The 15,355-nt window shown below is 41.8% G+C and overlaps 2 protein-coding genes across 4 annotated transcripts; one reads left to right on the forward strand and one right to left on the reverse strand.

Moving 5' to 3' along the window:
* Positions 1–2,579: 2,579 nt before the first annotated feature.
* Positions 2,580–10,033, reverse strand: LOC311250671 (protein Wiz-like). Of its 3 annotated transcripts, none has more exons than XM_084342574.1 (9): positions 9,956–10,033; positions 9,335–9,406; positions 8,088–8,588; positions 7,120–7,887; positions 6,266–6,634; positions 5,383–5,597; positions 5,096–5,276; positions 4,848–4,995; positions 2,580–3,522 (listed from the first exon to the last, which is right to left on the reverse strand). In XM_084342574.1, exons 2-9 carry the CDS (start codon positions 9,345–9,347, stop codon positions 3,366–3,368), a joined length of 2,352 nt encoding a protein of 783 aa, XP_084198700.1. In that variant the 5' UTR covers positions 9,348–9,406; positions 9,956–10,033; the 3' UTR covers positions 2,580–3,365. The 3 variants fall into 3 exon arrangements, with proteins under 3 accessions (XP_084198700.1, XP_084198698.1, XP_084198699.1); XM_084342572.1 differs by having other exon boundaries at positions 8,088–8,591; XM_084342573.1 differs by lacking the exon at positions 9,956–10,033 and adding an exon at positions 9,795–9,881 and having other exon boundaries at positions 8,088–8,591.
* A 1,332-nt stretch (positions 10,034–11,365) lies between these two features.
* prdx2 (peroxiredoxin 2) lies at positions 11,366–15,086 on the forward strand. Its single transcript, XM_084342600.1, has 6 exons — positions 11,366–11,479; positions 12,455–12,576; positions 12,725–12,878; positions 13,664–13,786; positions 13,955–14,085; positions 14,694–15,086. Exons 2-6 carry the CDS (start codon positions 12,474–12,476, stop codon positions 14,774–14,776), a joined length of 594 nt encoding a protein of 197 aa, XP_084198726.1. The 5' UTR covers positions 11,366–11,479; positions 12,455–12,473; the 3' UTR covers positions 14,777–15,086.
* The last annotated feature ends 269 nt before the right edge of the window (positions 15,087–15,355 follow it).

Raw genomic sequence — 15,355 nt, forward strand, 5'->3', positions numbered from 1 at the left:
GGAGTAACTCGCCCGCTCCGTTAATGCCTGAGGGTTGGCGTACCTGCAGAGGAGCAGACATCAGATTTCTCCATCAGTGGCTGAAGGCAGAGGGCTGCCCATCTCCCTCTGCTAGTAAATTACAATGAATGAGACTGCAGGAATCAGCACTGTGAGGTGAATATATAGCATTGACAGAGGAGAGTTGAGAGCATACGCTGTCTATGGTGAAGACAGAGGAAAACTGAAATGGTACGCTGCATGGAAAGCTTCCATACATCAGTTTACATTAACTGTTCAATATACTAAGAACCTCAAATGTGCAAAGATTCCCATTTTTGTAATAAAAAACCCTTTTTCTTATCTGATCAACAAGGGGGAGAGTATGGAGCATCTGAGACACTTCAGCCATCTCGTAGATCTCAATCTGATCCCATCTCAGATATTCGTGGACATGCATAGGAATACATAAATGTGATGAATAATGGGGTTTGGCAAAAGATTTCCCAGCTTTTGAGAATGTCCAAACTATATATCCTTTTGGGAGAATCTGAGCAGACACAAGAGGCTGATTATTCTTTATGGCTTTGTCCAACGTTTGCCAATTTAAACCTTCCCCCTTCCATCCAAGGCCTGGAAAGTTCAGGAAATCAAATCACAAGCCACACTGATCATTATGGACCCAAGGGATTTTGCTATGAGGTCGGATATTTACCAACAGAATCAAACAGACGGACCTCTAAAGTCACTGCTGGCATCAAGACCGACTTATCAACAACACGATGTCTACGAGATGGAAACACTGTCAGGACTGACGAGTACGGAAACACTGGTGTTGGGGAGGTCCTGGTTTGAAAGAACAATATGAGGAGCATGACGAGTGACGCTGCACAATCATACCTCTGATGCAAAATTGCTGAATGTGCAGCTTTTCTACTCACAATTTCCACATTTAGAGAACCACAGCGCTCCGTGTAACTTATCTATTACTGTGACCATGTGATGGCTTGTTTAAACAAAGGGGAGATACTGTTACAATACTAAACGGCAGGGAGGGAACGTTAAGGATCGATGTTTCAAGGAATGTGTAAACAAAAAGAGAACGGCATCGGAAATCTGCATGAAGACTGTGGAGAAATACAGCCAGTGTATAATACACACTCATGTACAGTTATTCAACACTGTGCTGTTCACGTGTTTGTTCAGGAGAGTGAATCACAGTTTGGTGGGCTGAAATGCGAAAGCTTGAAATGTGAAACGAGCCAGAGACAGAACAATGACGAGGTTTAAGACGAAGATGCAAGTGTAAACAGCGATACAGACAACACTGTTTCATCATTAGAGGTCAGTTATGTAACATCGTACACACACTCACACTCAGAGTAAATGTTTTCCTCAAAAACCTTTTGCAACATTTGCTTTGTTTCTTATCCACTGTGCTGATGGCTGACATGGACAGCCAAAGTTTAAAGGATAAGTTCACCCTAAAATGAAAAGTCAGTCATATACTGATCACTGCCACACTGATGGAAAGTCAGGTGAAGTTTCGTAGTCCACAAAACATTTCTGGATCTCTAACAGAAATGTTAGAGATCCAGATGAACAACTAAAAGCAACAGAAACAATACTTAATACATACATAATGGCTCCATACAACTCGTCCAGCAAGTCCCCAGAAGACCCAAGATCCCAAATAGATAATAACACATTTTCATTTTTGGGTGAATTCATTGTTTAAGAACAATTTGATAGGAATTTAATTATTAAAAGAAAAGCCATTCAAAGATTTTTTTCTCAATTGTGCATCAAATAATAGTTTGACTAAACAAGCTAACTTCTAACTGTTATACATTAAAGGTGCAACATCTAAGCATTGGTGGAATTCAGACTCACAACAAATAGGGGGCAGCATAACACCAGAAAAAACGTAACTGCTGCCAAGTGTAGCTTCCATTAGCTCAGTTAGCCGTGCATCAAGCAGTCCAAATTGGAGCTCGGATTACAGGGGATGTGTTGGTGTTGCACCACTACCACAGAAGTTTTGGACTGGTATAGGCCTGGGCTAGCTGGTTAGCATGCTAATGTCGGTAGATATCTCAGTAACTCAATACATTGACGTTATCGTGTCAGAACTGTCATTTCTTCACATTCTGTTGATAATTTCAGTTGTTTTTTTGTTGTTTTTTAATGTTTTCAACTAAAATTCTTACATATTGCAACTTTAAATTAATGTACACATCAAGTGGTGACTGACACAACTACAATGGCTCTCAGGATCCCAAAGCTGAACAATAATAAGACTTGCGGTCTGGCTTTGAGGTGGCCACTGTGAACTGCAATATGCAACTTGTATCCAACCATTGTTGTACATCATTCTCTCTGTCCCTCCCCTCGTTTACTGTCATTCTCTCGACTTGACACTCTAAAAAAGGCATAAAATGCCACAAAAATAATTAAAATATGAAATAAAATATGACATCACACAACATCGGAGAGAAGAAGAAAAAACATGAGTTGTGGAAGAAGTACTGGTGAAGTGCAGGTGTTAATAAATGGTTCACTGTTTGGCATTAGAAAAAAAATACACGTTTCAAACACTATATGGTCAAATACAAGACAGAATTTAATTTACATAAGTGTTAAAAAAAGACATGTAAAAAGACAAGAAAGACACTACATGATGATTAGCAGTCATACCTGAAGAAAATGACAGGAAGGGAGCCACAGTGTCTGTGGTCGAGGCCTGATGACCTTTTTACAACCAAGTTACCACCAGTTAGACACAAATTCTGTGTCTGACCTTCTGGTATCACTGTTGTGTTATTCAATAATATTTTAATTGGTAAAAAAAAATTAGTCCTTCCTGATTTATAGTGACACTTGAAAAATAATTACTTAAAACAAAGTTCCATTAAATATAAAGGCATATAAAGAAGAGACAGATATCACAGTGATATGACGACCACACCAGTCTACTCAGTAGGATAAAAACAGAAACTGAAAATACAGACCTAGATCCCCCTCTCAGTGTGGTACACACCAACATTAAATCACATTCAAACATATCGAACATCTACACATATAATGAAGCAGAGGAGAAAAGCATTACTTATCTAAATGAGTGATGTAGCGTCTTTTGTTTTATTCCAAAATCATCCAGTGAAGTGTTGTATTGAATCTGGTGGATTTTACCTGAGTGGATTACATTCTGCTGCTTTTTTCTTCTTATGGCTCATGGTTGCCCTCTCCAGGACAAGAGGGGAACAACTAATTTGCACTTTTCTGACAATTTGTGACCTCCACATAAACATAAAGACACTTGTTCTCGACTCTGACATGATATTTGAAAAAGAGGACCTTGGTTAGTGACAGAAAGATTTCATGGACTAAACAGCTACTGGATGGACGAGTGCTGGAGCTGCCACCGGTGCAGCAGGAGGGGATGCTTTGCCTTTGTAGCCCAGTGACAGGATGTGTTTCTGCAGGTGTGTTATCCACTGCTCCTGAACTGACAGAGGTCCGTGAAACACCTCTTCACAGAACCTGAACAGCAGCACAGAGAAGGGAGCAAATCGTACATTGTCTGACATTGTCACAAGATGAATATTCTGTATCTTCTTGTTCATACTCTTCTTTGAAGATATCTGAGTGACAAATTTAAGCTTTATGGTTTTTATTGAAAATATTCAAGCTCTAATGCATCATATTTCACTTTTATACTCTGGCAAATTCGGTATCTTTGGATACTTTGAGATCTCCACTTAAATTAAAATTAAGTTCTGTGGTTTTGGTTTTGGTTTTGGTTGCACAGCATGAAATTGTAAAGGACGACCCACCAGAAGGCTGCTGCTTGTCATGTGGTTAAGATCATTAAGCATTTTACTAAGTCAAGAATGATTTTTGGAGGGCGTCTGTGTGGCCAAGCGGTCTAAGACGCTGACATTGACTATGTTTACATGCACAGTAATATTCCACTTTTTTTCCACCAAATATGACAGTATTTTCTGAATCTGAGTGAATTTGAAACGTGGGATATTTCCTTCGGGTTTGAGGAACATTATAAGGGCATGTGCATTCAGAATATGCATCTAGGTAATGAAGCAGTGTTTTTTTTTATTATTATTTGATGACTTGATTGATAGTGAGTTGTTGTGAAAGAACTGTGAGCTTCAATGTTTATCTATCTCCATCAGATAAATGACAACCGGCACTGTCATAATATTGGTTTGCCACAATGACGGAGGAGAAAATCACCACAGCATAGCGGAAACATCTGGCTGCCTCCATTTTCATAAAAGCTATCGACAACAACTAATGAACTCTGTTACAAGGGGAAGTGGTTGAAAACAAAGTGTAGGGTTAAAAGGTGGAAATGGGACTTGGCCTTGGACATCAACAGGTTTCTAAACATGGGTAATTATCGCATCACCGTCTTTTTCAAGAAGGTTGTTAAATGAATAAATAGGGAGACTGCATGTAAACAGGAATATTAATAGAATATTCTTTTTCATATTAACAGCTTCGTAGGAAAATTGTTTATTTGTTTATCTATTTGTAGGGGAGGTAATATTTTGTGCATGTAAATGTCGTCATTGAGAGCCCACATCTCTGGTTAGAATCCAGCAGACGACTTGTTGCATGTCATCGCCTCATTCCCTGTCACCGCATTACCAAATTAATGAGTAATAGAAAAAATACAGATTCTTCATTACCTGATAATGTAAGCTGTTATAAATCATTTTATAGGTTCAGTTCGTTATGGGCGACACTGCTCGATTAGATTTTGTTCTTTTACACATACACAAACCCTAGTGGTTGATTATGAACTGAATACAATGGGAATTTGATGATATACTGTATAGACTGACCTGCACTTGAGGGAGTAGACTTTGCCCACCAGTTTGACCAGCGGTGTTAGTGGAGGCTTTGGCAGCAGGGCGGGAATGCTGCCTGTCCGTGATGGTTGCTGGGAATTTTCTTCCCGTGCAGGCACTACATATTTTGGTGGATGGACCCCTGAAACCACACAGAAAGGTATCAGAGGAAGCAAAAAAAACAATCAATTTTTTTTTATCAGTTACAGTGCATCTGTATACAGCTATCCATCATTTCTCACCTCTTGGGAAGCGCATGCTGGGGTCGCCATGGGCAGACCGTGTGTGGCCTTGTGATTGTCGCGAGGAGCCGGCACCACCTGAGTCCTCTCTGCGCACCTTGTGCTCAGGGTGCTTCAGACTGTTGCCGGACACAGAGTCAGAGTCGGTGGACAGAGAGGGCGAAGCAGTGGTTCTCTGGGACTGAATGAAAATTCATGTACAACAGCTTAGAATTAATACTGCTTATGAATTGTTTGTATGTATCCAAATCTGAATAATCTGAAGCATATTTTAAAACGCAGCCCACCTTCTTGATGTAGAGGTCTCCCATACGATAGCGTCGGGTTATTGCTGATACCTTGGCTGGGTCCCTCCGGATCAACTCACTGAGGAGTTCGATTGGCGACGTCGCTCCGTCTGCCTTCCACTCAATGATTCCCAGCTGCCGGAGGTGGGCCCGCGCGTGACTGGCCAGAGCCTTGCGGTTTTCAAAATCAAACCCGCAAAGCTCACAGGATGCGTCTGAGACAAGAAAACAAGTACAGATTACCAATGACAGATTAGACAGATCTGGGAATGGGTTTGTGATTGTTATAACTGTGTAAAAATTTTGATTTGTGGTATATTCCCATTGCCTCAGTGAGTGATCTCATCCCATCTAACAGAAGAGGAGGAGCTCATGTTGAGGCAGCAATGCATTGTGGGATGTGACACATGTGGAGAGATTATGTGAATAAGAAGCTAATGTTTAGGCTTAAAGTGTGAGTTTTTCAGACAAGGCTAGTTCTTCTTTGTTTTCATATCCAGTTAAAAGACCAAAACCGACTGTGTTACTCCATGTCTCAATACAACCAAAATTCCCTACCTTGCCCAATTTGTCTCTGCCTCAGATGTAAATCTTAAACAGGTCACAAATATATAGTATCAATCATATCTAAAAAAGGATTTGCAGCTGGCCATTGTTTACAAAAATAACTCACACAACAGTTAATTGTGTACTTCCTGCAGGACTATTTTCAGCTGCGGACTGACATACATTGTGCTCTCCGAACAATTTATGGCACCAGGACAGTGTTTATGAGAATGACTCAAGACATGTTCAATGGTGTGACTCACCATTATATAATAACATGATTGTTAAACATCATAAATTGTTTGATCATTACTTTATAGTGGTAGTAATGTCTTACCTGCGTGTGAGGCCCCACCCTTGCCAGACGGGGATTTCTCTTTCATGGAATAATCGAGAGGTGAGCTGAGAGGTGAGGGTTTGTTGGCTGAGTCTCCTGACTGGAGGCTGTCCAGGGACCTTTTGGAGCTTTGACCGGTCCACGAGGCTTTGCCTGATGACCCACTGGCCACAGACTCTTTCCTGTCCTCTGAGCCATGCATCATGACCTCTCTGAGGAGATCGATTGGTGATGTTTTGATGGACCAGGTGAGGCCAAGCTGGCGCAGATGGGCACGGGCGTGGCACGACAGGGCTTTGCGGGTGTCAAATAACTGGCCGCAGTAATCACAGAGGACTGTTGGTGGGGATTGTACATCTGTGGAGGACTCTGACAAATGGTGGAGGTAGAATTAAGAGGTTATATCCAAACTTTGGTGTACATACACAAACAACTTAATGAATAAATGCAAAACATAAGGGGTGTATAACAGCTGCTGAGAGTATGAATCCAAAATTAACTCAAGGGGAGCGAGTAATAAAATGATATGGAACCAAACAACTAATATAGATTAATGGCTCTCTGCTTTACCTGCATTTAGAATTGCAATGATTGGTTGATTAATATAAAATTAATTGCAAGCTATTTCAATAATCGATTATTTGTGTTTTAGGCAAAAATGACAAACATCTGCTGGTTCCAGCTTCTTAAATGTGAGAATGTGCTGCTTTTCTTTGTCATTTACGAAAGTAAATGAAGAGTCTTTGGTTTTTGGACTTGAGCACATTTTTTGGATATTTCATAGACTAATTTAACTGTAAAACTAATCCCTAGATTAACAGATAATAAAAAAATATTGTTAGTTGCAGCCCTACCTGCATTAGGAGCCTTCGAGCCCACAGCAGCAGCAGGCGGCTTCTGCGCAGGAGAGTTGCTTTCAGTGCTGGATCCCTGCGGGTGAACAAACACCTCAATCTCCAAAGGCTCTGGTTTGGGCTTCCTATGAAGGGGGTCCACAGCCAGCCGAAAGCCTTTCTTAGCCTTTGGGGCTCTGTTAATTGGAGACTGAATGGACTTTGCAGGGCTTGGAGAGAGGTAGGAGGTCCGCGATTGGCCTGGAGTAGGAGACAGAGCCCGTGCTGCAGATGAGCTGGTTGTACTCTTCGTTTTGGGGGAGCGTATGGCTTCCAGCACGCCACTGCTTACCAATTCCTGCAAGGTGTCAATTGCAGAGCTTTTCCCCGGCAGGTCAACCACTCCGAGATGATTCAGGTGAGAGCGTGCGTGGCAGGCCAGGCCTTTACGATTCTCAAATTTCTCCCCGCACAGAATACAGGTACAGTCCTCTGATGATTTAGGTCTTTTGCTGGACGGAGTAGCAGGTGGAGAGGACAGACTGGAGGCTCGTTTGGAGGAGGTTTTAGGATGACTGTTTGAGGGTAGCTCCTCCGGTCGCTCGCTGTTGATTGGCTTGAGGTCCTCCTCCTCCATGATCCGGTATAGAAGATCAATAGGGCTGCCCTTGATCTCGCTGTCAAGTACCCCAATGTGGCGCAGATGGGCACGAGCATGACTGGACAGGCCTTTACGTGTCTCATACCAGCAGCCACAGAGTTGGCAGACATGGACCTCATTATTGGTGTCTAAAGAAAATGAGTAAAAGGTGAAAAGTTACAATGAGACAATGCCATCATGTTAACTTTACAAAACAACATTATTACAGTAATGAGTATCAGGCCTGAATATAATCACGAGGTACCTGGGTGTTAAATCTCTGAAACTGCTACTTCCCTCATTACTTTCAAACATTTCCTTCAAATATCTATTTACAATTCGGCCGTACCTAAGGTGATGGGGGCGTCAGTTTCAAGCGGCGCCCACAGTGGCTTTGTTGGTGTTTGCTCTAAGCTGGATGAGCTGCTGCCTTCACTCAATCTAGACTCAACCAGCCTTGGTCCAGAGGGGGACGAGGGAAGGAGAGACGCTGCTGACTCTTTCAATCTGGCTGGAGATCCCTGATGATCCATCTTCTGCGGAGTCGTCATGACTCTACTCCCCGCTTTGTACGAGGTACTCTTGTCCTCTGGTTCTGGAGGCGTCCCGGAATCCTGCTGGGATGTTACTTTGAGAGCTGTCGGCCCAGCTGCAGGAGATTCTGCTTTGAAATTGGGGAGGCAGCCATCTCTCTCCCGGATGAGCTGGTAGAGGAGGTCGATGGGGGCTCCGCTGCTTTCGGACAACGTCACGCCGAGCTGTCGTAGGTGTAGGCGGGCATGGCTGGAGAGCCCTCTGCGTGTCTCAAAGTACGTTCCACAGACCTCACACATGACTGGCTGTGGGGTTGCTGCTGAGAGGTTCAGATGGGAGTTTACATTACAAATTGAAATGGAGGAACTTTAGTCACCGTCTGTAGCCAATAATAAGAACAGGTCTGAAGCTTGTTTTATAACTAGCAGACAAACAAACACCAGTTATACTGACTAAGATCTTGCCATTTGCCTCCATACTTGACAACTTTTACTTATGTCAAGATTCGATCATTTATGTGATATTTTGGCAATGAACAAAAATTAGTAATCATATCCAGATACGAGTTCTAAGTTATGATTCACTGGGATCGATTTTAGTATGGTAACATGAGGCCACAGATTGCTGAGGCCCTAAATACTGAGGAGGTGGCCCGCCATGACAGAAATGAATGGATGTACCTGACAGCTAAAACATTTGCATAACGACATTGTCAAAGAAAATGTGTTTAATGTGGATCACATCTGACAGAGTGGGTTATACACCACTGAAGTGTTAGACACTACTGAATGCATATGGTACATTGGATATACTTGTATAACACATTAAATTGAATACAAAATAAGGCAAAAACTGGGTTCTGTTTTATTAAAAGCAGTTACGAGGAAATCTCTTTCAGAATCTCATCCACTATGACACTATGTTTGAGCTCTTATCATGGTGATGATGACCAATGACATATTATTGATACAGATAGACAGCACAAGCACATCCATGCTTTTTTAACAATGTAATCAGGAATAGTGTAATTATTGGCAACACATTTATAAGAGTGCCTCTTACCTTGTGACTCCATGGTTGCTGATGATGTTGTGGGCTTATTTTGAGGGATGAGAAAGTGACCTCCTTTGGATCCTGTGTGTCCGGGTGAAAGAGGGAACTAATTAAAATAAAACATAACTCTGGTTTTAACATTAAAAATGGCGGCGCTCTTTCCAGGAAAGGGGCTAGTTTTGTCTTTTAGATTGGTCGTGTTTGTTATATAATTGTTGGTTAGAGGGGAAATCCTTCAGCGAATCATCTAAACATGGCATTAGTGCTACGTGTACACACATTTGTCACCTAGCGACAAAAAGTAGCCCCTTAAGAAATATCTTACTGGTTTGGATAGCTGCTTGTATTCATTGTAGACTTCCTTATTACTATTTGTGTAACAGCACAAGTAAATATACCAAATATCAAATTGTTAGTGGCTGAAGCATCAGTTACATTCAAGGTTTAAAAGCTAACTTAGCTAGTATACCTCTGTTGCACCCTTTGTTTTGCTAAGGAAGCAAGCTGACGTTAGCTGCATGCTAGCTCAAACTTCATTTCATTTAATCAAAATAGCGACGAGCTACACATCCTACGTCCTGGACTGGACACTTCACTACAACTGCCAATTACATATAAAAGTTAGTTTACCGAAAAGCCCGAACAGACAGCTTCAGTACATCAGCCGCACTCCTGCTGGCAAGACTGACGGAAGTTCACACAGTCCCGGTGCAGTATTCTTTCAAAATAAAAGCCCCGAGGATATCACTTCTGAGCTTTAGGTGACCATCTAGAAAAAGTGTTATACTAGTACCTGTCACACATTTTATTGTAAATTAAAAATGAATTAACTCTCATTTGTTTTATAGTAACAAGATTTAATGATTATGTTGATGAAGGCTCTCAGTCATCCAAGTCATGGTAAATCTAGGTGCAGTATCGTAGGCAACTGGACTTGTTTCAGTTTCTTGAAGACGGTTCACCTCTCATCCAAGAGGCTTCTTCAGTTCTAACTAACTGGAGTGGAGTTGCAGGCTTTTAGACTATGTGTGGGAGTGTCCTTACAGTGTCGTTGAGCACGTGTGAGCTCTGAGTTTCAGAGTGGTTAGGGCCACTTGTGGGTTGTTGGTCAAACCAGCCTTCATGTGGGTTTCTAAGGCTAGGTGAGCCCAGGTGTGAATGGTTGTTAAGCTGTCTGGGGAGAGAACTCAGTACAGCATGTCTTAGGCCACCTCCTCTGTTCAAAGACGGTCGTTCCAGTTTGACATAGATGGATTCCTTTACTTCTCTTTCAAACCATCTGTCTTCTCTGGCCAAGATGTTTACATTGTTGTCCTCAAAGGAATGATTTTTCTCCTTCAGATGTAAGTGGACACCAGAACAGATACCGGTAGTAGATCTCATCACAGCAACAGTCAGCCATCAGAAACCAACCTACCAATAGCTACAAAAAGAAGCCTGCAAACTCCTCTCAGCTAGTTAACTGAAGAAGCCTCTTGGATGAGAGGTGAAACATCTTCAAGAAACTGAAACAAGTCCAGCTGCCTACGATACAGCACCTAGATTTATTTAATGATTAGTATTTAGATGCTGTTCTCTCATTTGTTTTCATGTTCCCCATAATGAGTCCAATAGTGTTATAGGAATGCAATGCCAGTGAAATGCAGGTGGACTGCTTTTCAGAACCTGACAATGCAACGTTGCACTGAGTGACGTCACTGGAAGCAATTCATCAGATTACATGCAGCTTCCTCTAGAGCCACAAAAAGTTTTGTACTACATTTTCACATTTTGAGGTGTACTCCCCAAGGCCTCCACAATAACATGCTCTAATGTGTAAAATTGGTGGAGTTACCCTTTAAGTAATTGTGGAAAAACTGCAATATTGTAGCTCAATATGGAGCTATTTTGACCATTGTATGTCCTGTTGGGGAGTCCATAATAACAATAGTCACAAGTTACTTTATTTCCTCCAGAAAGACAGAAAATAGATAGAAAATATACAATCTAATTTCATTATTTCACTTTTACTTTGAAGGAAGTTGATGTAACTTCCGGAGGCTACAGCTAGCTCTGCCTACTTCTTGCACGCAGCCGTCCTCCTTTGAGTCCTCTCCTCCTGCCAGCAGCAAATCTCCGCTCTGCAAACTTCTCCTCGTCGTTACTTGAAGACAGGTGAGTCAGAAATGACATGTTCGCCGTGCTCCTTTCTGTCAGAAGTCGACATTATGTCTGCACGGCTCGGCCAGGAGTAGCAACTATTTATCCTTGAAAAGGAAGACGACAAAGAAACCGGTTTCCAACATAAAGCTAACGTGAAGCTAGCCAAGCAGTGCGGGTCACTTGCTCCTCTCCTTCTTAAGTATTTGGGCCTGTTTCTGGCTCTTTCTTTGTCCCTGTGCTGCAGCCCGCAGCAGCTCTGGACAATGCCCCCACCTTGTTGGACTTGAAATGTAATACTGAGAGCAACACTGCTGAACTTTGACCGAGCAATGTGTGGCACTCTCTCTGTAGCTAAATTAGTCAAGACGACAAAGGATTGTTGCCCTTTGTCTATTTTTTTCAATTATGATAAGGGCAGGCAAATACAGATTTTATCTTTTTATGTACTCTTTGATCATTAATCCACATACTTTAGCTATTTAAAAGATTAAACACGTCATGGAAGCTGTGAAGGCCTGGTATGATCAATAGTATGTATAATAGATAAAATCCTGAATTTCTATGTTATTGCAAAGGTTGAAACACAACCTTGTTTTGAAAAAGAAATATGTTCATCCATCTTATAAAAACGTGTATATATCCAACAAGTATCCTTTTATTGGTTTGTGCCTATCATGGTTATGTAAGCTTCTTACCAGGCTATTGTTCCCTGCAGGCTGACCATGACTTGCATGTGACTTTATGTGGTTTGCCTAACCGAAGGTGCTTTTGAGCAGTGCACCAATTGTCAATGTGCTGCAAACCGAGGGTGATACGCCTAAAGCACTTAGTCTTTTTTGGTATAAGAGCCACATTTGTTCTTCCGCTGATGATGCCTTAGGATTTCACTGCTATCAGAGGTCCAGGAGGTGCCCCAGTCTCCACCCAGCTGAAATTATCTATGAGCATCAGGAATGTTCCAGTTACTGTGCTATTTCTCTCTCTCAGTCATTTGCCACCAATAATCATGTCTGCTGGAAACGCAAAGATCGGCCAACCCGCCCCAGACTTCAGCGCCACAGCTGTAGTGGATGGACAGTTCAAGGACATCAAGCTGTCAGACTACAAAGGTAATGGAGAGTTATTTCTCATAGGTTTTGTACACAAATAGCAGTAAAGGTATTTGCATACTACTATACTACTACTACTTCCTTAGTATCTAATGTGGGTTTACCAGAATCAATGCCTGCCTCATTTTCTTCCTCTTGTGCTCTTCAGGGAAGTACGTGGTCTTCTTCTTCTACCCCCTGGACTTCACATTTGTGTGTCCCACTGAGATCGTGGCCTTCAGCGACAGGGCAGACGAGTTTCGCAGTGCTGGCTGTGAGGTTATCGGCTGCTCCGTAGACTCTCACTTCAGTCATTTGGCATGGTGAGAATCCTTCCAAACTGGAAGGAAATAATGACTCGACTTACTGTAATTTGTGTTACTGTGTGCTGTGGGAAAATGTCCCGGCAGCAGACATGTGTCATCAAGTTGAGTTAGTAAAGCTGCCTTTTCCTTTACTCTATTTAATTCATTAATTTGTAGGTGAACTGTGCCTGTTGCGAACCAATGTTTTTTGAAAAAAAAAAATGCATTTCAACATTTGTGTGTGCTATGGGTAGCTGTGTTGAGATTGTAGAAACATTTAAATATCAGATGAGAACTCAGGGCAGATTATTAACTTGCTGAGATCAGGACGTCCTTCTTGGCAATATCTAATTATTCCGTTTTAAAAATGAGAGTTTTTGGCAGATCTGAAACAACATCCGCCCAGTTTATCAGTTTATCTCTTCTCACTGTGCTTCTTCTGCAAAGTCTTGATAAGTTCTGAGTACTGTTATACTGAGAAAAGGTTAACGGTCCCGTAATCAAGCTGCACTTTCTCGAAGGAATCAAAAGCCGAGAGATATCTGACCGACATTATGAATTACTCAGCACAGTTCTGGGTGTAGTGTATAGTTTAAGGGCTTAACCGTTTGTTTTCTTCTTCACATAGATCCATAAAATCCGACCACATGCACTCCTGAGGATTTTGAATGATTTGAAATAATGTATGGTATATCAAATTAAGAATAATGGTGTTGTAAGGTTGTTTTTTGTTGCTCTCTGTGCACTTTCAACACTGAATGGGTTTTTAATTTACTAACCGCATTGTAATTTTCATCCTACAGGATCAACACACCACGGAAGCAGGGAGGTCTGGGTCCCATGAAAATCCCCCTGGTGGCAGACCTCACCAAGACCATCTCCCAAGACTATGGTGTACTGAAGGAGGGCGACGGCATCGCATACAGGTCAGACAGCTGAGATCACCGTCTTGTGGGAACTTGCTAGGGTGTAATATGCGCTCTGCTCTATGATTACCACTATAATGACAGTGTAAGCACTGACTGAGTAAGGAGAGACAAAAGAATGAAGATGTAATTTTGTGCAATACTGTAACCTTAATTTTTGCCTCTCAGGGGGCTGTTTGTGATTGACGACAAGGGCATCTTGAGGCAGATCACCATCAATGACTTGCCTGTGGGTCGCTCTGTGGATGAGACTCTGCGCCTTGTCCAGGCCTTCCAGCATACTGACAAACATGGAGAAGGTGAGTGAAATCCCTCAAAGTATAAGTCGGAATGTGAGTTGCAGAGTTATTGAGATATCTGCTGTGGAGATGTCAGCCTTCTCTTGAATATAACTTATCTAGATGGCACTCGGCTTGTGGTGCTCAAAGTGCCAAAAAAGACATTTAAAAAAGTCGAGAGTAATGTTTCTTTCCAGACATTATGGCCTGGTCACTCAGGTTGTTCAGATGTTTTTGTGAGCAGTTCCATGATACATTCTTCCTTCTAAACATAATGTTTGTGGCCTTAGCATCTGCTAATTCAATCATCAGCAACTGATGAATACTTAAATGCTGTGTGTTTTGCAGGTGATGTTTATTTTTGTTTTGTTTTTAATTTAAATGTATCATTTACTGTAATTTTTACCTGTAAGTTTAGATACTATGCACAGCACATTTATAATAAATGAGAAAATTATGAATTTACCTGTAGCTGTGAACGGATTTGGCAGGTTCAGTTAGTTTGTAGAAATGGCCTTGCATTACTAGTTTACCCTTGTCGGTATTTGCACATGTACTTTTTCCTCAGTGTATGCAAAGTTCAAAGTCTGCCTTGTAATAAACTTTGTCCTTTCTCCCTCCCCTCACAGTGTGCCCTGCTGGCTGGAAACCCGGGAGCGACACTATCATCCCTGACGTTGAGAAGAGCAAAGCCTTCTTCTCCAAGCAGTAAATGTGAAGGTCCTCGAACTGACTTCCTAACCGTAGCACTTGCCTTCGGATGAGAGGTGTCCCTGTAAAGCAGTATCTCATGGCGTCCAATCTAATATATTGAACCCAACAAAATGTCAGAACTTGTTAGATGCATCCTTTGTTGCAAAGCTTATCTTTGTACGTCCAGTGTACAATTGGTGGGGCGACCTCATAGTCTCAAGCACTGAAAGTATAGTTTTGTTCGTTTTTTCAGAAAAAATATCAATATTTTTCCTTGCTGTACTGACTCATTTGCTACCATCTTTATTAAAACAGTGGGAAAATTGTGACTAAGTGTGTTTTGTTTGACAAACATCAAGACTTATGTAAAGTCATTCTACTTGTGTCCACTAGATGGTGCCATAAACCTTCCTGTTTCTGTTCTTGGTGCGTACTTGTGTAGCAACTCCTCAACTTGAAGTCATAATGTGAACAGACATTTTTGGAATTACCTTGGTGTACAAGTCCTGGGCCCTGTGCCTGGCAGAGGATCTGAGTACGTCACAAGGCTGGGAAGTCTTTGTTAATGTTGGAAACATTGTGGTTTGATTCAGCAGAA

The sequence above is a fragment of the Pagrus pagrus genome (assembly GCF_965226575.1).
Source record: "Pagrus pagrus genome assembly, chromosome: 2".
In the NCBI taxonomy this organism is placed as follows: domain Eukaryota; kingdom Metazoa; phylum Chordata; class Actinopteri; order Spariformes; family Sparidae; genus Pagrus; species Pagrus pagrus.